Source organism: Podarcis gaigeae (assembly GCF_964106915.1).
Source record: "Podarcis gaigeae genome assembly, chromosome: 11".
NCBI classification, from domain to species: domain Eukaryota; kingdom Metazoa; phylum Chordata; class Lepidosauria; order Squamata; family Lacertidae; genus Podarcis; species Podarcis gaigeae.
The window spans coordinates 6,202,306-6,229,516 of NC_139687.1; the positions used below are offsets into that span (position 1 = coordinate 6,202,306).

The 27,211-nt window shown below is 43.3% G+C and overlaps 1 protein-coding gene across 2 annotated transcripts in view; it reads right to left on the bottom strand.

Moving 5' to 3' along the window:
• Positions 1-27,211, bottom strand: part of RASEF (RAS and EF-hand domain containing) — a 37,497-nt gene continuing 10,286 nt past the window's right edge. The window contains exons 2-18 of one of the 2 annotated variants that reach the window (XM_083702016.1): positions 25,351-25,371; positions 23,659-23,805; positions 22,070-22,160; positions 19,823-19,918; positions 18,775-18,852; positions 17,842-17,957; positions 17,669-17,737; positions 16,832-16,916; positions 15,401-15,492; positions 13,988-14,222; positions 12,437-12,574; positions 10,983-11,130; positions 8,789-8,870; positions 7,372-7,486; positions 5,978-6,097; positions 5,495-5,571; positions 1-3,350 (exon numbers count right to left, since the gene is read on the bottom strand). In XM_083702016.1, coding sequence (XP_083558142.1) covers positions 3,245-3,350; positions 5,495-5,571; positions 5,978-6,097; positions 7,372-7,486; positions 8,789-8,870; positions 10,983-11,130; positions 12,437-12,574; positions 13,988-14,222; positions 15,401-15,492; positions 16,832-16,916; positions 17,669-17,737; positions 17,842-17,957; positions 18,775-18,852; positions 19,823-19,918; positions 22,070-22,160; positions 23,659-23,805; positions 25,351-25,371 — 1,816 coding nt within the window. In that variant the 3' untranslated portion in view covers positions 1-3,244. The remainder of the gene's footprint in view (positions 3,351-5,494; positions 5,572-5,977; positions 6,098-7,371; positions 7,487-8,788; positions 8,871-10,982; positions 11,131-12,436; positions 12,575-13,987; positions 14,223-15,400; positions 15,493-16,831; positions 16,917-17,668; positions 17,738-17,841; positions 17,958-18,774; positions 18,853-19,822; positions 19,919-22,069; positions 22,161-23,658; positions 23,806-25,350; positions 25,372-27,211) is intronic. The other variant, XM_083702017.1, reaches the window with a different exon arrangement.

A 27,211-nucleotide genomic window follows, 5' to 3' on the forward strand; every position in this document is an offset into this window, starting at 1 on the left:
TTCATGTTTTATAGAGCATTTTAATTCTAAGACATTTTGGTGCGGCATATTTTGGCTCATAAAAACTATTGGCATGTGTTTAAAGGCCAGCTACCAAAGCACTTTGCTAGCAGATCAATTATCTAAGGGGGCCAAAACACAAAGATCATTGGCTTTAAAAACAGCATGGTATGTGTTAACATTTCAGAAGCTAAAGACAGTAAGTGACAGACAATGGTATTTAAGTGCTAAATGCATAAAAATAAATCTTATGTACATAATTTATGAGAAACAAAATCATATAAAGATTTTCCATCGAAAATAAATATACAGTATATGGTAACATGGTCACTAAATAAATAAAGGCTACTTTTGCAGTTAAGACTACATACGCTACAAGTATTCAACAAATCAACAAGAAAATTAGCTGTACAAAGTGGCTGAGCTCTGCTAACCAAACATATGGGCACAAACATATTCAGGACTGACATGTCCCAGTCCAGTGTCCCACATTGTGCAATGAGTTGCTGTGAGTGGAGGAGAAAGGAAAAGACCTCCTTGCACTCCAGCAGGGATGGGGGAACTCGCGGTCCTCCGGTGTTATTGTACTCCAACTCCCATTGGCCCCGGCCAGCAAGGGCAACAGTCAGGGATGGAAAGAGTGGTAGACCAGCAACATCTGGAGGAACACAAGTTCCCCAGTCCTGTACTACATTTCATGGCATGAATGGAACCGCTCTTTCCATTGAAATAGACAGGGACTTCTTGGCACATGGCAGGATTCGTATTTGCACCGCTCCAATCTATAAAGGATGATTTGCTAGGAAGTTGGCAACTTCAGAAATAGAAACCAAAGTTCCAAAAGTGCAATCATGCTGGTTTAAACTGCTGGCTGTTGTCGAGGTAACAAAACCAGTACTTGGGTTTGGCGGCCCCTGCTACTGCAAAGGCATTTCAAAGACCTGATGCTGAGTAGTTTATACTTATTTTAACACTTCAATTTTTGTTTGCATATCAGACTTGTAACCCATAACCATGAATGCTTCAAGATTACTGCCACTGGTGCGTTAAAATAACACCTAGAAATCTTTAAAATAAATCAACCTGCGAAAACTGGAAATTCTGGGCTAGATTGTTAGGATTTGAGTATAAATGTATGTATAAAAGGAGAATATGCAAATCACTTACGGTGCCCTACTCAGCACAGATTTGCATCCGAGTTGGCTGAATTACAAACATTTGTATTTCCATTTCACCCCGATTTTAAACATTTCCACTGATACGTCTGCTTTGAAATATAAGAGTTTTGGTGGTATTTTAGTGTCCCCAACTCTCTGTTTGCAGTTTTTCCTTGGATACATTGCTTAAACCAAGATGGAGCACCTGTAGCCCCTCCAAAGGTTGCTATCTTTGGCTACTGGCTGTGGCTGAAGGGAACAGAAGTCCAACAGCATCCCAAGGACCACAGGTTAGCTACTCCTGAGCTACAAGTAAACCAGTGCACCCACCCACCCCTCACAACCCAGGCAGTTCTGTTGAGACTTGCAGAATTTAGACTAGTTTTCTAGGTTGCTGCAAGTTTCACAGACATGAACAGCTAACAAATGCTTCAAATGCGAACACTTTCCTCACTATGATAAAGCATGGGAAAGCAAAATAAAATCTATACATCTATAAAAATAGACTAGTTTTTATAAATTAGTTATAAGGAAAAAGATATGAACCTATAAATGCAGTAAAATATTTAACATGTATATAAAAGAGCCCAAGTTTCTTAGCTCAGTCAACAAACATTTGCATGTACAAATCTCCACCAACTTCCCATTCCACAGGTCAGAAAAAACCCCTCTCTCCAGGTAATAGTTATCAGTAACAGAGGTCAGAATCAACCTTCTAATTTTGTATGTAAGAGCTTTTGTTCTACATTGTTTTATCTGTTGGGGGCCTTTCCCTTCCTTTCCCTTTAGATTGTTTGAACTCAGGCCCACTGCAAAGTTAACCATTTCCAGAAGAGATGCAGAGGCTTGGATCAGCTGTTTGCCTAAGCTAAGTACAGACTACTTAGGGTGCAGCCTGTGAAAGCTGCTGATCTAAATCAGTTAGCATTAGAGCTCATGATTTTGAAGGTGGGAAGAAAACACCCATATTTAACTCCACTGCATTATGAGAATAGTGGCATGTGGGGAGCAGGTCTTTCAACAAAGGGCACATGACAGACAGTTCTCACCAGGGTCATGAGCCTGTGCTTGGGCTATACCTCTTGAGATGTGGGATGCACACAAATTAACTCTCTTCAATAACAAAAATTGGACTATATCCATTGTTAGTCCTCACAGTAGTCATTGAAACTGACAGGCATGACCAACTTCCACCCATGAATTTCAGTGGCTCCACTCTGAGTAGAACTTAGTTGGATTTTCTCCACCCAGAAAACAAGATGCCTGAGGGGGAAAGAGGTTTTAGCTTAGCCTTCTTCAAAACCTGCTTAATTTACATTTTACACACACATCCCCTGCAACTGGGAGCACTCCAAAGCTGTACAGCCCAGAGATGGGTTTATCACCACAGTGACAGCTAAGACACATTTCATTTATCCTGGTCAACTGACACGTATGGCTTCTAAAAGGAGAAGCAAGCTTGAATGGTTAATTCTTCCCCAAAATTCCTAAATGACGTCAGGGATGCATGATTAGTTTAGCTTTTGACACAGCCACGTTTTCCTTTCCAATGCAGGCTCATTTGCCTAGAGGTTGACTGCCGCCATGTTTCCTTGAGAACCCGATGCAGCACAGAATGCAGGGGGGAGTTAAGAACTGCAGAACTCCACTCAAAATAGACATGGGGCAAGTTTCAGGTCGGGGATGAAATTGCAGGAACAGCAGCAAATGTCTCCCAGGAGGTCAGAGAATGAGCTTACATATTTACATGTATATTTCGAGTAAGGAGGATGCCTTGCTTCAACATTTCTTGGGCAGGTTGTCTTTAAAAGGCACAGGCGGTTTGCAGCTGGTTCTTGCACACAGGAACCAATGTCGCAGGAGTGTCTGGCTCTGTTTCTGGACTGAAGGTCCCAGACTCCCTGTCCTGGCTTTGCTCAACAGGGTTCCAAAGCACCTGAAGCTGCTGAATGAATGTGGCAACTCAAGAGTAATGGTTCTCAGGTTCTTCTCTACAGAACACTCTATGCCTAAATCCTTCATTACTCCTTTTCTTCCCCAGCCACAGAAATCTGTTTCTTTGAGGCAAAAAGAGGGCTGGATTGTCTCTAAACACCACAGCAGTTTTTGGTGAGAGACGGCTTTTTTAATGATGTCCCAGTCAGGTTTGTCACAGACTTGTCCTCCTCTTTGTCACTCCTTTTTCGCACTTCTCTGAAAAATAATAGTTTGGTATGATTACTAGTAGATCTGACTACAACCCAAAATCTGCATACTCAACCAAGCCAAGTTTGAGTTTGCTAGCTGCCTTTCACATGCCATGGATTCACTATCAGCCAGGATTTTCTCTTCGCCTCTCTCCCCTTGTTGTTTACTATCTAGCCTCATAAAAAGTTCTGGAAAACTCCAACACTTGGACACTATTTTGTGACATTCTGGTTGGCCTAATACAAGGTACTGCTCTAACATGTAGTTGGGTTACCTTTACTTTCTGCAGTCCTGTGAATGGCTTGCTATATTGGGTCTACTTGCTCTTGGTAATATAGGAAGCAGGCTTACACCAGGTCAGACTATTTATCCATCTAGTCTGGCAATGTTTGCTCCAGGGATAGGGAAACCCTTTACCCCTGATCATTGGCCATGTCCTGCAACATCTGGAGGAACCACAAATGCCCCATTCATGTTCCCCATTCATTCCCTGTTCAGCTCTCACGGTCTCAGAGAGAGATGAGCCTCTCTCAATACCTGCTACCTGAGATACTTTCAACAAGAGAACTCAAAAGATTGAATCGGGGACATTACATGTACAATGGCCCTTGCCACAGATCTATGGTCCTTCACCATGTAAAAGTAGAGAAATTAAAATGCAGTGTTATAATCTACATGCTCAAGAGGCTGTGGCAGAGGTAACCAATGTTGTGCCTCACAGATCTTGCTGCTACAGTGGTACCTCGGGTTAAGTACTTAATTCGTTCCGTAGGTCTGTTCTTAACCTGAAACTATTCTTAACCCGAAGCACCACTTTAGCTAAAGGGCCTCCTGCTGCCACTGCGCCGCTGGAGCCCAATTTCTGTTCTCATCCTGAAGCAAAGTTCTTAACCCGAGGTACTATTTCTGGGTTAGCGGAGTCTGTAACCTGAAGCATCTGTAACCTGAAGCGTATGTAACCCGAGGTACCACTGTATTCCAATTCTAATCATGGCTGACATTGGCCATGCTGACGAGCCGATGGGAGTTGGTCCAACAATATCTGGAGGAGTCCTCCTCGGCTTCCCCTGGAAACATTATTGGAGCAAGCAAATTATTTTCTTCAGTTTGGAAGCAGTCAGGAAAGATCACCACTAAAGCACCTCTAGAGTTTTGGAGTATGTTTGTTCATGGTCCGCAACTTCTCTCAAGTATAACCCCCAGAAAACAGGTTTCCCACTCTAGGATGAACAAAATGGTTAAAATCTCCATTTTGTCATAAAGAGGAGAACATTTCAGGTCTCGAATAATTCATTTAGTAGTCTGAAAATTAGAACTAAGAGGCCTGTTTTCCATCAAGTGTTTGGGTTCTATAATTGCGCTGTTCTTGCTCCCTGGAAATCCCTAATGCACTGCGCTATTTAAAGGGTAGCGCCTGAAAATTCCTGGAAATGAATCATACCACAAGGCAACAATTAACTTTGAATTGATACTTCCAGATAAGTGGATTGTTACACCTCTGCTGCACCTGTTGCCATTGGGAGATAAGGGCTTTTTCTCTGTGCTCCGAATGAACAATCAGCTTTGCCTCTTTCCAGGAATCCCATACTTATTTTTATTTATTCAAGAAGGGCTTTTGAAAACAGAACAGTTTGTCATAAAATGTAGAAAAATGATTCAGAAATCCCCCAATTTTTTCATATGAAAGGCCATATATTTCAAGCAGCATAGGGACAAATAATTTATGTTTGGTTACTGAAACAAACAGCATTTGTTATCATTTGGAAGACAATTATTAAGAGGCTTAGGGTACAGTATGTTCCTTTGCTTAAGGTTTCAAAAGCCTTTTGAGGCTGCTTCCTAAGTTACAAAGTTCCTGCACAGAAAGCAATTCCGCACAGGAATGCATGAGAAAACAGTGTATCGCTCAGCACATGAAACAAGAGCACACAGGTATTTCGCACTTGACGTCCTCCTGGGAAGCAGCTCTCCGGGAGACGCCATCGCATGGAATGCAAGGTTCATGTTCATTTTACACAGAAAGAACATCTGTGCAGATTTTTATGTTTTTAAGACGTGAAATGCCATTTAGCAGATCTGACTCCCCTCGCCCAAAAAGAGAAACAGTGCAAATGGGGTTAAGAAAAAGTAATTCATATCTTTCAACCTACCGAGCGAGATGAAGTACGGCCTCCACAATATTAGATCCATCTTTAGCACTTGTTTCACAGAACAATGCACTATAGGTCTGGGTAGAAAAACAAAAACAGAAGAGGCTTATGCACATATGCATGGAAGCTTTCCTTCCAATAAATTCATTAAAAGGCATGAGAACACTGGGGAAGAAGCTAACCTACAGGAGGTGCAGTTCACTAGCCACAGTTGTTTCTGCATGCTTTGAGGTACCTATCTGAATAAAGGCTGCCAAAACATCAGCCAGCGACAAACCATAATTTTTCAGCAAGTTTCAAACTAAGCACTTATTAGTGTCATCCAATACCAATGTTTTTAAGTGAATTACAATCTCAGTTCTTTATGACTTGACTCTCATAAATCTAAGATCTGACGCTATCATTTTAATACATTCATCCAGTCCTCCACTTCCCACTGCCAAGTCTTTCTCGATTGTGAGCAATGGGTTCTGTAGTTCTTACCATGGCCAGCTTCTCTCCATAGTTTATTGGCACACACTTCTGTCCTTGCTCAGCAAGCACCTGGCGAAGATCGGCTTTGTTTCCTACCATCATGATTGGAATGTTTTCATGAGTTGCATCCTGCAAGAACACAGTTTGTTTTCGGTTTTAGAGGTTGCTGGAACTTGAGGCACTAAGCTCCAATTAAACATTTAAACTTCTGCTGTCAAAAAGTACAAGGTCAAATTTCTACGGACGTCAGTTAGATTATACAGTGGTGCCCCGCAAGACGAACGCCTCGCAAGACGGAAAACCCGCTAGACGAAAGGGTTTTCCGTTTTGGAGGCGCTTTGCAAAACGAATTTCCCTATGGGGTTGCTTCGCAAGACGGAAAAATCTTGCGTCCCCCCGCGGGGTTTTTTCGCTTTTTTCACCCTTTTCCTAAGCCGCTAAGCCGCTTATCAGCTGTTCCGCTAATAAGCCGCTTAACAGCTGATCGCTGAAAGCCGCTAGACCGCTGTAGCGCTAATCCGCTAAGCTGTCAATGGGCTTGCTTCGCAAGACGAAAAAACCGCTAGACGAAGAGAATCGCGGAACGGATTCTTTTCGTCTAGCGAGGCACCACTGTACAGGCACATTTATCAAGCTATACTGAATAAGGTAACCACACTGAAATGGAATTATCTGATTATAACATTTAAAAACAAAGGGAGTTTCCATTTTAAAAAGCAGAAAAGAACATCCCTCCGGGTCAGTGTTTTATTTAGCCTTTATTAATGAATGAAGGGCTTGCCCTACATTGGTCAAGTCAATACATGAATTGGCTGTTTATCCAGAGAAGCAAAAGACATTTCCTGTGACTCACAATGGCTCAGAGCAATGCTTGCAGTTATCTGTGTACCAAATCCCTCTTACAACCTAAACCAGTTGTGAGGAACCATGCCCAACTGTCCCACTCCTGATGTCAGGTGTGATTTGAGGTGGGAGCAGGTGTGGCCACAGCTGTGAAGGAACTGATGGGCACTGGCAGGGATCCCCACTAGGGAGTTGCCAGCTGAGAAGTGCAATTGATCACGTTTGCTTTCTCCATTTGGGAGAAGCAGTTTGAATCCCAACCACTTGCTCTACAAAGGAGCTTCCCCCCCCCCCTCTGCAGACATCTGCAAAGGAGAAAATGTTGCATCTGGAGAAAGTGGTTTGAATCATAGCTACTTCTTCCAGACTTCAAAGGGGCTCCCTGAAATTGCCAATCAGCTTATTGACTGTTCCAGTGACCTCCTTTGAATTTGGTCAGGTGTCAAGTCTCACAAATAAATACAGCACTCCAGAAGAAGCTCACTGGATTTAAGTGGGAATCATTATGTACACCGAGTTGGAAGCATGCTCCACAGGTTTCACATGGGCAAAATCCTTACCGCAATCATATCCACCCATTCTCGTACATTCAGGAAACTCTTCTCACAGGTCACGTCGTATAGCAGAAGTACCCCATCTGCTCTTCTGAAGTACGATTTAGCAATACTTCGGAACCTTTTAAGAGAAAGTTGCATTTAAAGCCACACTAGGTTTTACCACACTAATAATAACTCTTTTGTTGTTATTTTTTCCAGTCTGATCTGCACACAAGTTCAATGAACTCAGTAGACCAGACCCAGAGACCTGAATCCATTTGTTGTGCAGGCAGGAGAAATATTGGCAAGTGGGAGGCACCTGCTAGTCCAATCTGTGGCCAAGTCTTCTAAGATAATAATTTGCCTCCAAGGAAACAGAAAGCAAATCATCCCAGTGTCTGGACCCCTGAATGCTGATGGGTAGCAAGAATTCGGTTTGGATACTATTAGCATCACCATTACTGACCTAGTGCAAGATGTACAAACTTTTGTGCTAACTTTTAAACTTAAGGAACGAGGCACCTCATTTTTAAAAAAATGTAGATTGTATAAGCTGCAGTCATTAGGCATTGAAAGTAATGGCACTATTCAAACACTGTTGATGGGGAGCCCAGGACCAGACTGGACTTTAAAGGCTAACATGCCAGAATTATCCTTAAATTGTACAGATAAAAAAAACTGAATGGGAAATATATGTGCCCATTTATATTGTTATATTGTTAAGGCTATACTGAAAGCTTCCTGAGTTGGTGCAGAGATGCCATCCTGTCTAAAGATGACTTAGTTATTAATGCACCTCCACAGAGTCATATGTGTGATTAATTTGGGGGTCTCTTTCCCTCCCTGAAACATGCCACCACTCATGTTTTATGTATAAATGCATTGCATTGAATGAATATCCTGCGTTGTAGGAAATAGTTTTAATATAATGGAAAAGGAAAATTGATGAAAACCACGGCATGTTGCCTCAAGGCATTCAGCATCCAAGGCTGAAGGATTTCAATATAAATGTACAATGATGCACTAGGAAGCCTTTCTGTACATAACTTTCGAGAAATATGGTAGGAATGGCAAAAAAAGGAAAAAGGAAATTTGCAAAAAATATAATGAATTATATTGATCTTATTGGTTTCCCACCCCCAGATCCTCATAGTAATGCACAAGTGGGAAAATGTTTATAGAAAAGTTGCAATCTCCCTGACCATACTGCTAAATTAATAACAACCCCAATTCATTACAGCTTACCTACTAATGCATTTTTCATATCACATAGTTATCTTCAACCAGATTCACTGCACAGCAGCAAACTCAATCCACTTTTATGCAAGTACAGGTCAAGACTGAGGCTTGCGTTTTCACAGATTTGAGCTTAATTGTTGCTTCTCGCTTTAAAATTTGGTATGAGATCTAACCCCAAGGCACAACCCCAGGTCATACTAACCTCTCTTGTCCTGCCGTGTCCCACAGCTGCAGCACTGTAGGTTCCCCATCAACAATGAGCCTCTTCATTTGAAAGTCAACACCTTAAAAAAAAATACAGAATCCATTATATCCTTTAACAGAGTAGAAGAAAATGAAGGCATGACATTTCAATACTTGGCACAGGCATGACACCATTTCCATATATTGATGGTACTTATATTTAACATAACTTTTAAGAGAAAGAAACATACCATATTTTTCGCACCATAGGACGCACTTTTCCCCCTCCAAAAATGAAGGGGAAATGTGTGTGCGTCCTATGGTGCGAATGCAGGCTTTCGCTGAAGCCTGGAGAGCAAGAGGGGTCCGTGCGCACCGACCCCTCTCGCTCTCCAGGCTTCAGGAGAGCCCCACCGCCAGCCCCACAAGCTCGGGGGACAGCGGGGAGGCGGAACGCCGCCATCCCGCTGTCCCCCAACTTGGTTAGAAGGCTGGCGGGGAGAGAAGCCTGCTCCTCCCCGTCGCCAGCTCCTCCCCGCAGCGCGCCCTTCCCGCTGTCCCCCGACTTGGCTAGAAGGCTGGCGGGGGGGGAGAAGCCTCTCCTCCCCGTCGCCAGCCCCACAAACAAAAAGCCACTGGCATTTTCAGATTGCATAGATCAGGCACATCCAACTCCCAAGAGACTGCAATTTACTCACAGTATAAAAAGGCTGCAGAGATATACCCATTTATTTATTTATTTATTTATTTATCTCCAAAGATTGACCAGGGGCACCCCACGATTGACCAGTAGGTTGCAATCGACCTGTTGGACATGCCTGGCATAGATTAAAAACTGCATCACTGATGCAATTACAAGTGAATAATAGTAAGGTGGTTTTAGCAAAGTCAATGTTAAGTGCCCCACCCAGACACTTACTGATTGACAGCAATGCTGTCTTCCAGCAGTGACTCAAATGAGATTCTCCATTAATAGACCGTAAGTGCATTTGATCATTGCACATTTTATCATCTTTACAAAATCCACGTGCACAGAATACAGATAACAGAGTAGAAATGCACATCACTTGCAGCAGTTAAAGAAGGACTGGAGTACAGTGGTACCTCTGGTTAAGAACTTAATTCATTCTGGAGATGCGTTCTTAACCTGAAACTGTTCTTAACCTGAGGTACCACTTTAGCTAATGGGGCCTCCTGCTGCCTCGTGATTTCTGTCCTCATCCTGAAGTAAAGTTCTTAACCCGAGGTACTATTTCTGGGTTAGTGGAGTCTCTAACCAAGTGTCTGTAACCTGAAGCGTCTATAACCCGAGGTTCCCCTTCACAATACAATTAGCCCACAGGGCTGAGAGTGGGGAAGCCTTTATTCATGCAGAAGTCTCACAATATTTGTCTAATGGCAAGTTACTGGGAGGCTTCATTCCCCATCCCCATTCCAACCACGGTTTCTTCAAGTGGTTGTTGCCTCCTGGATGGCAGCCATTTTCCTCCTCTATCTCTGCTATAGGACAAAGGGTCCAAACTGTGCCTCTTCCTTTCACAATAATGGCACTGTATAGAAGGCGAAATAAAAATAAAAAATTGTCCAGTAGCACCTTATAGACCAAGTAAGTTTGTTCTGGTATAAACTTTCGTGTGCAAGCACACTTCTTCAGATATATATATCAGGCAGCTGTGTACATCAGAAATAGGCAAACTCGGCCCTCCAGATGTTTTGGGACTACAACTCCCATCATCCCTAGCTAACAGGACCGGTGGTCAGGGATGATGGGAACTGTAGTCCCAAAACATCTGGAGGGCCGAGTTTGCCTATGCCTGGAGTACATTGTTCTTCCTTAACTGGTGCAGCAGAGCCTGATTCCCTAACATATGTAGCAGGCAGCTACGTTGTACCTTGTTTTTTCTTAACTAACTGAAGGGACAGGGAGCCCAATTTTCACTATAAAGGCAGCATGTCAGGAAGAGAAATTATTTACAGAGTCGAACCCCCTGCCAGTGATTAGAATGGAGGTTGCCATTCTAAGATAGGGAGCTGCCTGCTACATATTACACACATATCTACTGTGTCCATTGGTGGCAGAACACACCCACTGCTGCTTATATTTTAAACCTAGGGTTTTGGCTCAAGCCTCCTTCAAAAGTGATACAATATCACTCCAGTCTGTTGTGACCAGGGTGCTGACACCCCAGAAGGGGAAAGTCCGACGAACATACCTAGAGTTGCGCTGGTGTTCCCTCGAAATTCGTTTTTGCAAAGCCTCATAAGGAAACTCGATTTTCCAACAGCTGCATCCCCAGCAAGAACTATCTTGTAAGCTTTCTCTGAGCTTGGGTATCTGGAGCTGCAGTCTAGAGAGTCCGACTAAGGGCAAACAAACACACGTAAGATTGACATTCATGAAGTGTACAAACCGCCTCTCGTCTACAGTCAACAATCTCATTCCTACGGCGCCTTGTATCCTCAATAGACAGAAGCACATGTTTATTCCAAACCATCCAATGGAGTGTCGGACTTGTCTTTCTTAAACAGCTGCCCTTCATGTCACCTGGCAAATGTCTTTAGAAACCGAGAATGAGTTTTTAAATTTCGTGAGGTAGCAGCGTGACAGGAAGGAAACCTGCCATTTAAAAGAATACTAGTCAAATATTACACTGTTCAAGCCCTTAAAGGTAAAGGGACCCCTGACCATTAGGTCCAGTCGTGGCCGACTCTGGGGTTGCGGTCAGGGGCGCCGACTTATAAAAAATATTGGGGGGGCGGGGGCCCATACCGACTTATAAAAAATATTGGGGGAGCCCAAGACCTCCAAACCGCTGCTGCTGGGGGAACGAAAGGGGCGAGCCCCGGGCTGCCCCGACCTTAAGTGAACCTGTGAGGGCCTGCCCTTTGCGGCAGCCGATTGGCTGCCGCCGTGGGCAGTGAATATTAATGAGCTAGGGGGAATCCCCGCTTCTCGCGGGGCTGACGCCAGCCCCGCGAGATTGTTGATGGGTCGAGAGCCCACAACCCCACCCCCTCTCTAGATCGGGAGTGGCTTTGTTTTAACTCATTACTGAATGTATTTTAAAAGGTAACTATCGTCAAACAAGGAAAATAAAAAATACCAACATAATTTTGTGATTTTACAAAGCATAATATAACTAATAATTTTCTTAAATTATTGGGGGGGCGGAGCCCCCCCAAACGAATTTTTGAGGGGGCTCGGGCCCCCTCAGGCCCCATGGAGTCGGCGCCTATGGTTGTGGTGCTCATCTCGCTTTATCGGCTGAGGGAGCCGGTGTACAGCTTCCAGGTCATGTGGCTAGCATGACTAAGCCGCTTCCAGCGAACCAGAGCAGCGCACAGAAACGCCGTTTACCTTCCCACCGGAGCAGTACCTATTTATCTACTTGCACTGCGTGCTTTCGAACTGCTAGGTAGGCAGGAACAGGGACTGAACAACGGGAGCTCACCCCGTTGCGGGGATTCGAACCGCTGACCTTCTGATTGGCAAGCCCTAGGCTCTGTAGTTTAACCCACAGCGCCACCCACACCCCATGTTCAAGCCCTTAGATATGTCTAAAGCTGAAAGGGGGGTCCTCAGGCTAAAAATTTCTCCACCCCAAGTCGAAAGTATCTGTTGGATCCCAGTCAATACGGCTTTCAGGTGAAACCTGTGGAGACATACCTGTGGAGACATGACAGGGAGACATTTCCTTATTGAAGCTCCAGAGCTGCTTCGACTGACTGGGTGGGTGGGCTTCCAGTCCAAGACGGTGCCGACATCATCAGGACTATATACCTCTTCATCCCGGATATCTGGGACCTGCAGAGACCAGCAAGGGTTACCAACTTCCACAATGACCTCAAATTAGCCTTAGGAAGGGCAGAGGTGGATCAAAGCATACAGCAGTGTCTCTTTTTTGGAAATAACTTCACATTGCATTTTCAACAGAGACAGGATATAAACATTGCAGCATTTTGAAACCAGTGGGGCAAGCCACACCAGGGGAAGAATAGCAAGATTTCAGGTGGGGGGGGTGTGAGAGAGGGTTTCCCCCCAAATATGTACAGTGTAAGTAGCAATAATTAAAAGTCACACTATTTCAATCATTTTGAAAATCCAAATGAAACAATTAGGGGAGCCAGGTTCTAAGGGGTCATGGGATTTTTGTTGGCTAAAAGGGAGCAAGGGTTAAAAAAAGACTGAGAAACAGTGACACAGAGGTAAAATATTAGCAGAGCAGGGAAGGCTATTTTCTGCCTGCCCTCTGATGTCCAGGGCTTGCAAACTTATGCATGGCCTTTTCTGCTCAATATATTAATAATAATAATATATTTTTATTTATACCCCACCCTCCCTGGCCAGAGCCGGGCTCAGGGCAGCTAACACCAATAAAATTACAATAAAACAAAATAGGGGGGGGGGAAACAAACAAACAAACAAAAACCAGTTTATTAAAATACGTGTTAAAATACAATTTAAAATGCAGCCTCATTTTAATAGAAGCCCATAAATCAAAACCATAAGGGGAGGGACACATAAGGATCAGACTGAGTCCAAACCAAAGGCCAGGCGGAACATCTCTGTCTTGCAGGCCCTGCGGAAAGATGTCAAGTCCCGCAGGGCCCTAGTCTCTTGTGACAGAGCATTCCACCAAGTCGGGGCCAGTACTGAAAAGTACTGGCCAAACAACCATACTCAATGAATGGAGATGAGGGGAGGGCGAGAGACACAGGGCCAAGGAGCTACCTGATCTATGGGATGGGGCACAATACAGCCCCCTTCCACATGGTGTATCCTTCAAACATATGAAGAAGGCTTGCATAATACCTAAGAAGTGGCTTCCACAATCTTGATTTTTGGATGTCTTTGTGAAATACCATAGATGGTTATCATTCTCTCTGATATGTGGGCCTTGAGTAGATCACTGCCATATCAAACATGCTGTCCTTTGTGGATTAGCATACATTTCATTCATGAATTTTATTTTATTTTAATCAGGTCTCTACAAAAACCATTCTGTGTGCTCACAAATCAGACGTGTGTGAGCAAGCATTCCACAAAACAAACCTCACAGCCACCTATTGATTCCTCCCCCTTCTGGTCTGTGCATACACAGTAATAACTCAGACCCAGGGCTTTATTTCTTACTTATATGAAACTGTTGGGTTCACTCAACAGGTAGCAAGTAGTAATTTTATCTCTTTTTAAAATGCAGCTAAGTCTGGAGCTTACATCTGTGTCAGACGCGTCACCCGTAAAGCTTTCACGCAGACCCTGTGGCCTCTGAGAAATCCTTTGGTGTTTTGATTCCACTTCTGAATCATAATCATTCGAATCTCTCAAGGTAGACAGGCCACTGTCAAAGCAGCTTTCGGGCAGGCTGTCAACCTCGCAGTTTGTCCTCTGCATAGGGTCACAAAGGGCCAGGGAATCGTAGTCTTCATCCATATAGGCCGAATGGTATGACCTGAATGGAGAAACAACATTCCATAACATTGGTTGACAAAGTTCCTTATCTACAGCCAAATAATACTGGTGTGCACAAGACACACACTGCATGCCATTTTTCTGCCTTTCCAGAACAGCCCAACTGCAAGTCCTGCTTCCATTTCCCCCACTAATCCTACTCAGACACACACACACACACACACGCGATCACTCAAGCTGGGCCACTGTTTCGAGTTCTCACTCTGTTACCTTGGAGTCTCTGCTACCACCACCCTCTCATTTTCCTTTCCTCATCACCTCTTCGCTCAAATCTAATGCACATGGTTAATCGTCTCCTAATTTTGAATCGCAGAATTGTAGAGTTGGAAGATCGTTTCCAAATTCCCTGAGATACACTTTGCTAAGGAAACATTAAAGAAAGAATAATGGTAAACCACTGGAGGACTGATTAATGTTTTGGCTTTCTGCAGATATGAAAAAGTGATTCCAGTTCTTCACTGAACAGGGAACAATGCACGTTCAAGAAAAGAATGTTGCAAGGACCTTGCTCTGAAGTTCAATGAACATTTACTGTCCTTGAAGCTGCCGCATGATATTCTAGAAACTCTTGCAGTGCCAACCCCAAGTTTGCAAAATTATTCATCTGGGTAGAAATGCCGAGAACAGTTAGTGTATGAGAAGTGCTAACTTTACTCTGGATGAAATCCAAACGAGTTGTTCCTAATAGTCAGCTGGCAGAACCATGTCCCTTGTTGCTCGCTGATCATTAACTCCACTAGAGAGCAGCATGGGGTAAGGCAGCCAATCAATGCGTCTGGATCTACCAGCAACTTTAATCACTTAAAACAGAAGATTAGGGATGTAAGTCTGTGCTCTTTACATGTCTCAGAAAGGCATTAAGCATTCCCAGTCCTCCCAGATTTAAATAGGGCAAGTTCCAATGAACAGTGGCTTCCCCCATCACACACAAACACAGAATTGATACAGAGGGAAGACGCTTAGCTCTAACTTTTTTCCAACTGTGATGCTTTGCTGGCATTGCAGGCCTCGAAACACAGTAGCTTAGAACCAAGTTTCATCAATTTCAGCGAAAAGTATTTTCAGAAAGTGCATGTGTTTAAAGGATGACTGCCTGAAAGGTCTCCTTTAAATTGCTAAGATCTGGAAAAAACAAAGTAACACCTGGATCAGTTCTACCTGTCATATCGTGGATTTTGGGGAGATTGGCCGCCGCTGCATTTGGGACTGCTTCTGGCGAGAGTATTCCCTGGAGAAGTGTTTGTCAGACGCTGAAAAACATAGGTAAAGAAAGCTTTTCAGAACACCTGGCTTATAACATACAGTGGTACCTTGGTTTAAGAACAGCTTAGTTTATGAACAACTTGGATTAACGCTGCAAACCAGGAGGTAGGTGTTTTGGTTTGTGAACTTTGCCTTGGAATATGAACATGTTTCGCTTCCTGTTGAGTGTGTTCCATTTGTAAATTGAGTCCCCCGCTGCTGTGGGAAAGCACGCCTTGGTTTAAGAACGCTTTGGTTTAAGAACAGACTTCTGGAACGGATTAAGTTCGTAAACCAAGGTACCACTGTACTCTTTAGCTAACAAATGGTAGTCCTGATTCTGGACATTAATTTTTTTGTTATTTTGGAATGTTCAAAACCAAAGGGTAGTATTGAACATTGAGCAGGTAGGGCAACAATCTCCCCCACCCCGAAATTGATTTTGAGGCTGCACAGAGGGCTGTGGGGTGAAGAGAAGAAGGTAACGACCTGCTTTGCAAGCAGAAGTCTGGTCCACTTTGACACTAGATAAAACGCAAAGCAAGAGCTACGCTAGCTGAACAGCCATCAGCCCCTTTTCTGTGGTCCAACCAGGGGCAAAATAGTGTAAATGAAGGATTTCCATGTGAGGGGCTTTTGTTTGTTTTTTGCCCACCTGTTTTTCCTTATGTGACTGAAACATAATTTAACCTATATGGAGAAAAGTTCCAGTACATTAGCTTTGCAGAAGAGAACAACGTATACTCTCTGGTGGCAACCATAATTCCTAATTTACCAGGGAGTAAGCTTCATTTAAAGGAAGCGGGTGGCTCTGTGGGTTAAACCACAGAGCCTAGGACTTGCCGATTAGAAAGTTGGTGGTTGGAATCCCCACAACGGGGTGAGCTCCCATTGTTCGGTCCCTGCTCCTGCCATCCTAGCAGTTCGAAAGCACGTCAAAGTGCAAGTAGATAAATAGGTAATGCTTCAGCAAGAAGGTAAACGGTGTTTCCATGTGCTGCTCTGGTTTGCCAGAAGCAGCTTAGTCATGCTGGCCACATGACCCAGAAGCTGTACGCCGGCTCCCTCGGCCAATAAAGCGAGATGAGCGCCGCAACCCCAGAGTAGGCCACGACTAGACCTAATGGTCAGGGGTCCCTTTACCTTTTTAAGCTTCATTTAACTTGATGGGACTTGCTTTTGAGTAAAAGTGCACAAGATCACACTGTCAGTTACTTTGGCATCAAACCAGAATGACTACATTATTTCCATCACTATCTTACGGCTTATATTGGTATAACCAAGAGCAAATATTTATATTACTGCACAATTATTTAAACATATTGCTTATGCAATGTCACTGCCTACCAGCGATCTGTTGTACATGCTCCAGCTATTCTCTAATGCACTTCTTAAGCCATCGTTGCTGTCGTGAAGTTTCCTGTTAGCTGACCTAAAAAACAAGCCAGGACAAACAAAATTATTCGCATTCAGAAGGTATCAGAATTAGATTGTAGAGTTTCAATCATCTGTCATTTTGAAAGCAACAGATAGCAGGGCGTTTAATAAGGTGACCTTGACTTTTGTGATAGTGGCACAATGGATCAGTATAAATCATTGCATCAAAGACAGCATAAGGAATCACATTAATGCCATTTAGACTCTTACAGTAACCCCAAAGTAGGGGAGGAGATTTTCCTATATCACGTAATGCTCCCTGAATGGTCCTACAATGGGGGGGGGGGTTGACTGTTCTGTTATTTTTCTGGGTCTAGCTTGTTCTTTTTAACTTTGCAAGTTCCTTTGGCAGGTGATGCAGCAGCTGATATAAAGGCATTAACCTGTCAGCAATTCGCTAAATTCAAAGCCAAAGCTGATTTTGAGTTGAAAGCAAAAAGGCATAATTAAGATACTGCAGGTCTGAGAGATCCCATAAATGTAAAAAAAAAAACCCACAAAACCACTAAATAACTAACTAAATCAATGATTTCTTGATATGTGAACAAACAGCCTTCAAGGAATGCAGTCCAAAGGCTTAACCGTCTGGCCATAATATTTAATATATCAAATGGGAGGGCAGAAATGCAGGTTAGGGAACCAGCAAAACTTTTCATTACAGCCAAGTACATCTGCTTTTCTCTCATTTTATTATGGGTGCTCAAGTATAAAAGTCCATAAATAAAAAGTGATTTATTGGCAGCTTACTGTAGAATGTCTATCTGCCTCTCCAGACTATCTCTGTCTTCCGTGTATTCTCTGATCATTTCTAGTTCTCTGCAAAACAAAAATTTGCACAATTAGTTTTCTTTACTGACCAGAGTATACACAGGCAACTAAAAAACCAATTTTCTACAAATATGACTACTGAAGACTCTTACCTTTCTGAACTCAAGCTCTGATCTGCAAGATCGCTTTTCAAAGTATCTAACTCGCTCTGAAGGAAAGCAATATTTGTCTGTGCTTCCATAAGATCTTTCTTAAGTTTCTGGTTTTCCTGAAAATAAAACAGGGAAAAACAATATTACTGATTAAAAGACACTTGTTACATATGTAATTCACGTTCAAAAATACCTAAAAATAAAATATTCACTGCTACTAACTACGAAATGATAATATGAAAATGCTTGATGTGCAAACTCATAGCCCATTTAAAGTGCATAAATGCCTCAAGGCCAGTCTACATGTTACAGTCCTACATGGAGACTCCTCCACAAACATCTGTAGAGAAGACATACCATATAATGCCACTAAGACATGAAAATGTCTTCTGTCACTGCTGTAAGTTCCCATGTCTGCTAATGGTGATGGCAGCATGGAAATTTCATGAAATGAAAAGTAAACACAACATGTACTTTCCAATTAGGTTTCCAATATGAAGAGGTGACTACACGGAAGTTATTCTAGCCGGCCCCAAATCAGTTAATATTAACCCAACCTCACTTAAAGAGCTTGAGGCAATATTTGTTAAGAAACTGGGTCCACAGAACAGAACTGGCCAAAAATATTTTCCGTGAGAAAGAAATGAGAAAGTTATTCTTACTTTGAAAAGCCAGAGTCCTGTAATACCTATACATTCTCCATTGCTAATGTGTGAAAATGACACCCAAGCATGATATACACAGCTTAAACAGTATAATTTCTTCCCCCTCTGAAATGCCAGTCATCCTGCTTTACAACCTCAACAATTTTCAAGAAAATGCCATCGCCCAACAAGCTACTTAAATATGATGGGTGGTAAAGATACCGATCATATCGAAACGCGACAGGCGCAATGATCACCCCGAGTAGGAAAATTATAATGCAGCTCATACCAAGGTCAGATCATGTATCCTGTTCTTTAATGCCACCAAATCTTCTTTGTGATGAATGTTTTTAGATTGCTCTTCAAGCTGAAACAGTAAAGACAGTGTGATTGATGTAACAAAATAACTTTGATGGACACATTAGAATGCATGAAGAGCAGTAGAAAGGGATCAAGCAATGCAGTGAGGGTTTTAAAAAAACAAAAACAGACAAACTACAAAGCATTTCAGTACAGCCTTGAAAATAAGACAAAAACGACTATCACAAAAACAGTTCCTTGCCAGCTTGCCTGCTCTTAGCAACTTTAGCCCAATTGTGGAACATGGGAAGCTGCCTTCTACTGAGTCAAACCACTGGCCTACCTACCTCATTAGTGTCTACACAGACTGGCAGCTGTTCCCCAAATTTTCAGGACAGGGGACATTCCCAGAGCTACCTGGAGATACTGGGGAATGAACCTGGAATTGTCTGCGTGCGAAGCTGATACTCTGCCTCTGAGCTACAGTGGTGTGCCAATAACCTACAAAGGCAAGGAACTGACTGCTTTTCCATTTATGAAAGGAACGTCTCCCCATCTGATCAGCTAAAGAGAATTCACACCCATCACAAGCAGTAGGTGGATGGCTATTTAAAGTTTGCTTTAGTAACTGTGAACATTAATAATTTTATGTAGTTATTTGGATAATAGAAAACAGTAATTCTCAAACAGTTCTCCACACACACACACACACACACACACACACACACACACAGTGCCACAGATGCAGTCTTGAGTGAAGTGAAACCCTTACTGAGACCTGACATCATCGTTTATGAAAGCACTCTGAAAGCAACTGGTTCCTTCCCTTCTCAGAAAGCATGGCTTTGCAGCCCTTCTTCTCCTTCAACTCATAGACTTCAATCTTACAAACAACCTTCCAGCAAGAAGTTCCAGGCTCATCCTCTGAAGTGTGATATGCCCTTAATTACTTCAAAGATAGCAGCAAACGTATCAGAGGACCGAGTCCCAATAAATTTTGTCACAAACGGCAGACCACAAAAGTCAGTGCAACTTACCATTTTAAGTTTTTTTATCGTCACCTGGAGCTCATCCACTTCAGCTTCGTATTGGCGCTTGAGGTCATTCAGAGCCTCTTCTGTTTTCCGCTTCTCCTACAGGCACAATATATTTGTTAAATTACAAATGGCAGACTTAAGCAATGTACTTTTACACCATCATGTGTCCGGGAGGCATCTCTTCTCATTACAGTGCAACAAAAATATTTTGGGCTACCCTTAATGTTTCTACACGTGGCTATGCATGTGTGAGAGTTGGACATATGCTTAGGGATACATGTTTGTGCAACCCAAAATATGAAAAGAAGTGCAGGGAAATCCCATGGCGCTGACAAGCAAGGACACAACATACAAGGTGACTGTGTCATAAGTCAGCCCTGCATCAGTAATAACTGTGTACATGGTTACCATTAAAATTTATAGTTCGGTACTAACCCACAAAGTAAATATCACTGAAGGAGTGCATTTACATTTGGGGTGTCATGCTTCTTAAAATTGCGAGCAGCACTGAATGAAGGACAGAGTAAAGAATGATAAGTGAAATAAGTCATCACCAGGCCAGCTTTGCTATTTCTATCTAGGTGGTAAATTGACTGATACTTGGCAAGATGCTTATCAACTCAGACATTCCATTGTGTGTGTGCGCGCTTAGGGAAATACTGATACATTTATAAGGTGGGTTCAAAGTCCATGGTAAGGCCAGTGCTCAGAGATCTGTGGAATCAGCTGTGAATTACCAGCTGCGGTTTGGACTTCACAAAGAGCAGCCTCACTGCCTCCCCTACTAATTCAACAGCCTAGCTAAATGCTTCAGAGCCTCCGGGACATTTTAGAAGTCACATGTGGTCAGGTGTGCAGCCCTGCCATTCCATCGCTGCGCACACACAAGCTCTTAGGGCAGGCCTGCACAACTTGCGATGTATTCTACACTACACACATCACAAGAGAAATGTAGTCTGCTACTCAGGTAGTGGCCCCCAACTAGATGCTTAACAAGCCCCCCATGTGAAGTTCCTGGAAGACAGCAAAAGGAGGAGGTTTATCAACACCTTGGTATACATGGCTGGTGGGGTCAATCGCCTAAGCGAGTCACAACTTAGCCCAGCTTGCCTTAGGCTTGGGGTAGGGAACCTGTGGCCCACCATATATCGCTGGACTTCAACGCCCCTCATCCCTGACTACTGGTCATCCAGGTGGGAACTGGAGTCCAGCAGTAACTGAAGAGCCCAATGTTCATCACCCGCACCTTAGGAGCAACTGAGATAGCCCTCTCGATTGTGGACACAACCTTTGACAACTCAGAGCCTCCTTCAATGAGTAACTAAGCAATCGAAATGGGTGGGAGGAAGAGTCGCTTGCATGCAGTTTAAAGAACCTGTGCTCTGTTGAATGTGCAGTCTGGAGGTACCGTATTTTTTGCTCTATAAGATGCACTTTTTCCCTCCTGAAAAGTAAGGAGAAATGTGTGTGCGTCTTATGGAGCGAATGCAGGCTGCGCAGCTATCCCAGAAGCCAGAACAGCAAGAGGGATCGCTGCTTTCGCTGTGCAGCGATCCCTCTTGCTGTTCTGGCTTCTAGGATTCAGAATATTTTTTTTCTTGTTTTCCTCCTCCAAAAACTAGATGCATCTTATGGTCTGGTGCATCTTATAAAGCGAAAAATATGGTACTTAGGAATGAAACACAGAAATGCAGCAGCTTAAAACTTCTATATTACTAATAGTCAGAAAACAATTAGTTCTAATTCTTCTATTAGGGCCAGTTTTAGAGCCACCACATTCAAGGGATCTGTATGCTGACTGCTGCCACACAGCAGGCAAGTTGCTTGCCCCTCATGTGGATCAGGCAATTTCTCAAAAACGTCACACACACAAAAGCTGAGCTAAAAGAAAACCCCTGGTATAGATACAACCAGTAGTTAAAAATGTGCATTTAAGAAAAGAAAAGTTCCAATTAAAATGCACATCAGCCTCTATCTGGCCTAAAAAAAAGTTTCTCACAGGCACTGAAAACAGCCCCACCCCAGCCACCCTTTCCGTATTAATGCTCCCCACCCAAAAAATGAGGTGGAGAAAGCTCTGACCTTCATACCTTTCACATCCATGGCAAATTGGGAGGAGAAAGAATGCAGAGAAAGGTTTCATGTATGAAGCCTCAGGCACAGAAGCCAGAATCTCTTCACTAATTTTCTTAAGCAGAGAAGCCAGTTCTAAAAGAAATATTAGGGCTATAAACATCAACTATTCACCTCCTTCTTGATTTTATGCTCTGCAGCCTGTATTCTCTGGTCCATCTCCTCTTCTAGTTCACCAAGCTGCATTGCTGCTTTATCTTGTGCTCTAAAATGTAAGCATTCACACAAGGCCATCTTGAGAAACTTCAAAGAAAATTGAGAATACATGGTTTGTTCCATCCCTAACCTGAATTGCAAGTCAGGCATCTGGGGAAAGGTGAACAAAGACCTTGGTCTCATCTGCAATGCAGCATCATTCCACTTTAAACAATAACGGCTCCCCCCAATGAATTCTGGGGACTGTAGTTCGTAAAGAGTGCTTGAAGTTTGAGATCCCTATGCCAGTAACAGAGCTACAATCTACAGCAGTGGAGTCCAAACTTTTTTCAAAGAGGGGCAGATTTGATGAAGGGCCGTGAGGGCTGACCAAAGGGATAACCAAAGTTGTTGAGCTTTTTTAGGGTTGAAGTTGTTGAGGGTTTTTTTTTAGGATTTTACCCCAGGAAATAAACTGCCACAAGGGCTGAAACGGACTTTGGACGTGCCTGATCTACAGAGTAGTTCATCAGACAGTCCCTCTTCCCAGGAAACTCTCGGAATCGCAGCACTTTGGGAGGAACAAAAGGTTTCTTAACAACTCCCAGCACCTCTTACGAATTGCAGTTCTCAGGCAGGAAGCCGTGGCTGTTTAAAGTGGTATGACTCTGCTTTAAATGTATAGTGCAGATCGACAACTCCAAATTAAAATCACCTGATTCTCATTACTGACATTAAAAGCAACCCAATTCTCTTAGCATGGTACATGCTACACGGATATCCCAAGCATTTTAACTGCTTAGGACGTCCAATTTCCAAGGCTGTGACTGCAAATGATGTGCAGAACTGTATGTGAAGTGGTTCTCCACACACCATTCTGAACATCTTCCAACGGCAGCAGAAGGAAGGCAGCTTCACTTTCTGCTTCCCTTTCTGCTGCCAACTTCCTATGATGTGTTACCACAAAAAGGTAGATCAGCTGGGACCTAAAACTGTTGCTTCTCATGGATATACACCATCAGCAACCAAAAGTTCAAACACATTTCACCAGTCATATCGGCCTGGATGTCATACTGCTTGAACAATCTATAATTGATAACTATTTCCTTTTTACATATGTGTGTTCAAAGGTATAACTTTAAAGTAAAGCAGACTTCTGAGAGGACATTTTTTTAAAAAAGTTACAATCCTGATTCCATAACGAAGGAATTTTGGTTGTGTCCAGCCACATTATACTCACTGAAATGAATGAACAAGTTGGTTGTGTCTATTAATTTCAGTGGGTCTGCTCTGAGGACATAACCCCATGATTGCAAGGAAAAAACATAGCATGAAAAAGAAAGATTTTAGCCTTTGGATCTTAAGCATTTCATTCAGCTACTCAGAGACTCCAGGATAACCAATGCTAATTTTGACTTCTCACACCCACCAGCCTCATCCAACTCACAGTGAAATTTTGGCAGTTGAATGCTGCCATTAACATTATCATGTGACTTTAAACAACACCATGTACTGCAGACAAAAATGGTAATTGTTTCACTGTGAAGTACAAAACATTTGACTCTTACCTTTTTACAGCTATGGCTAAGTTTTCCATCTCTGCACTCTGAAGCTTGATCTCTCGAATAAAGTTCTTAATAACATGCTCATAAGGTTGAATTAATCGTGGTTCCACGATATTGATGTTCTGATACAGAACACTGACCTGTTCTTGCCTGGAAGAGGAAAAAAATTACTAATTAAAGCATATGCAGATTTTCTCACAAATAATCAGTTTATATCTCATGCAGAGATGGCTGTTGAAATGGCGAAGGAAAAAGCACTCCTATTCAGTTTTCGCGGGTTAGGCTTTTGTACCACGAATCAATTATATTTAACCCTTACAAAATTGTTAGCATTTCTTTGGTTAATGGCATCAACTCAGAAGAGATTTGGATATCTTCAAAACAATATTACAAAATGTTTTGTAAACAGTGTAATTGCACAATAATTAATGCTTTTACTGTGGGGACAGAGGCAACTTCTGCACAACTTTCTGAGGGTCACATGCCAGTGGGAAGGTGAGGTCAGAAGCAAAGGTAGGTGGAGCAACAAATGTAATTCTTTGCCTTTGTACCGTAGGCTAGTTTCTACTCAGATGCATCTCTATCTTCCATCCAGATAAGTAAGAGGTCTAATGGGTTCAAAGGCAAATTGCAGCCAGACAAACACTCTTTGGGGTGCAAAGCAGGGCCTGTGAGTGGTGTGGCCTGGGGAGAGTTTGGAGGGCCGAACAGAAAGGCCTGGAGGGCCACATCTGGCTCCCGAGGCCTGAGGTTCCTCACCACTGGCTTATGTAAACTTGGTAGAAAACGGTTTGCTCCATGTAAATGCCAACTATGATACTGGTTTTGTGCCCAGGCATGTGCTGGGATAGCTTAGTTCAGGGGTCGGCAAGGTTTACCTCGCCTGGGCTGGTTCATTCCAGCAGAGATCCATCCGTGGTCTGGATTGTGCGCGCGCAATTGCCGGCGTCTGCGCATGCACAGGCGCGATTTCCGGCGCAGTGGAAGCAAGTCCCTGCGCCACGCTGTGCCGGTTTAGCACAGTGCACAGGGACTCACCAAGCGGGCGGCTCAGTTCGGGGGCAGCTTGTGGGCCAGTTAAACGACCCCCATGGGCCGCTTGTGGACCATGGGCCTTAGGTTGCCAACCCCTGGCTTAGTTGGTAGAGCATGAGACTCTTAATCTCTGTCGTGGGTTTGAGCCCCACATTGGACAAAATTCCTGCACTGCAGGGGGCTGGACTAGATGATCCTCGTGGGCCCTTCCAACTCTAGAATTCTCCGATTCTCTGTTGATGGCCCCACCTCCTAGGCATCCATGTGTGGGAGCAGATACCTGCTTTTATGAAGCCTTTGAGTGAGCAGCTGCTTGCTCATAGGCTTCCATGCAAGTGGCTCTCCTCATCACATGGTTGGCCTCCTTGTGTAGAAGACCACACACCCAGCAGCTGCTTCAGCACGGGCTTTGCCAGTTCAGATGTGTGCCCCAATGCATAGGCGCCTAGGGATTGCCAGGGCCAAAGGGGCCAGCTCTGCTCCCCAATACTTGTGTTTAGAATATATATAGTGCAAGGTTTTAGATGCAGGATAAACTTTAGAGAAGTGGACAGAAACCAGCAAGCACACGCCCATGCACTGTTAGTAAGAAAGGCAGCACGATAAAAGCTTTTCTAGGATGCTGTAACAAAAATTAACTTAACTCAACCGATAACCTACCATTGGATGCCACTGGCGTTCCTGTTGGGATAATTAAAGATAGTCAATATATATGATCTAGGAACTGCAACCAAAATACTCATTGGAATTGGTGGTGGCTGAATCAGGCCAAACTGAGGTGGTTTTGGAGGCCAACTTTCATGGCAAAACATAATAATAATAATAATAATAATAATAATAATAATAATAATAATAATATACTTATACCCCGCCCATCTGGCTGGGTTTCCTCAGCCACTCTTGGCAGCTTCCAACAAAATATTAAAATACAAAATAGTCCATCAAACATTAAAAGCTTCCCTAAACAGGGCTGCCTTCAGATGTCTTCTAAAAGTCTGTTAGCTGTTTTTCTCTTTGACATCTGCTGGGAGGGCGTTCCACAGGGCGGGTGCCCAATTTTATTTTTACAGAAAGGTAAGCAAATTTTCAGTGCACCTTCCGTAAAATTGTCCAGACATGTAGCTGTCTTAGTTGGCTGCCGCAAAAACAAAACAAAAACCGTCTTACGTCATCTTAAAAACTAACAGATTTATCATGGCATAAAATTCTGTGGACTAGGGCCAACCTTGTCAGGTGCATGAACTGTTCTCCTCAGTTGGCAAGTATGCACAATGGGAACGGGGGGGGGGGGTATAAACAGTGGCGCAAAACAACAGCGAGAAGCCCAGTCTGAGACAATTGTATGCAACGTTCAAATGTATATAAGATAAGCAAAGTGGCAATTCACCATGGCAGTACGTTAACTCACCCCTGTAGTGAGAGGGGATGCCATTGTCTCTATTCAAGGCTAAATAAATAGAATCAAATTCCCCGATAAATTCTAGACCAACAACTTCACACTGTGGTCTCCTTTTGAAGTTCCTTTGTTTTAGACTGACAACTGCCAGCTCAGTGAGCAAAGTGTCCTGGGAGGCTGAAATGTTCGCCCACTTGTTGATTGAATGTTGCCATTTTCTTTATGTCAGATCCGTTTCCCATTTGCTCCTTTGTGCAGAGACTGACTTGCTTGTCCTGCATTGACCACAGAAGAGCAATGCTGACAAGGACACACTGCGTTGGGGAATGACCCTGGATGGCATGGCTGATATTATGAAGGAGAATAGCAGTGTGGCCTGAGGAGATATGCGAAAAGAACTGGCACCTGGGCTGGATGCAGCAGAGTCTGGCCAAGGCGTTTGGCTCGGCTATTGGGCCTGTTGATACCTTTCTGAATGCTCTGAATAATCAGAGAAAGTGTCTGTGCAGCTTCCCTCACACACTGGTGGACAGGCAATCTCCTGGGCACAGCATCTTTCTGGGGATATTGTCTTCCAGACTGGCCTTGTAAGGGGCATCAAATATCCTGACATATCATTTTCAACAAGCAGAGCAGGAAGGTAGGTTCACTTTTAAAAAATTCCACACTTTCCTTTTGTTTTTAACAACCTACTTGCATAAAAATCACCACAGCCTTGATTCTGTCAAAGTTATTAGGTACATAAGACTGAATCTCAGGAGGGATAAGGGTCATTTAGGGGATTGAGTGCCAAGCTGAGATTCAAAAAAGAGGCTTCCACTTCATAGCTCTGAAATGTTCAGCCTTTGGCAACCTAGGTCCCGGAAGATGTTCTGAATTGCAATTTTGCGCTGTAGCCCAGAATACCTGGAAAGCATCAGGCCAATTTAATGATGATGGCATATAAAAGTTTTGTTTGTTTGTTTGTTTACCACCTGCTGCCAGGCAGGTTTAAGCCGCTTTGTGGGTCAAATGCTTTTAAAAGATTTTTCTCAGGGGGGAGCAACAGGTTTTGTTTCTGCATAATGGCCCATGGCATGCATGCATCAGAGCTTGTTACTTTATTTATTTATTCTATACCCCACC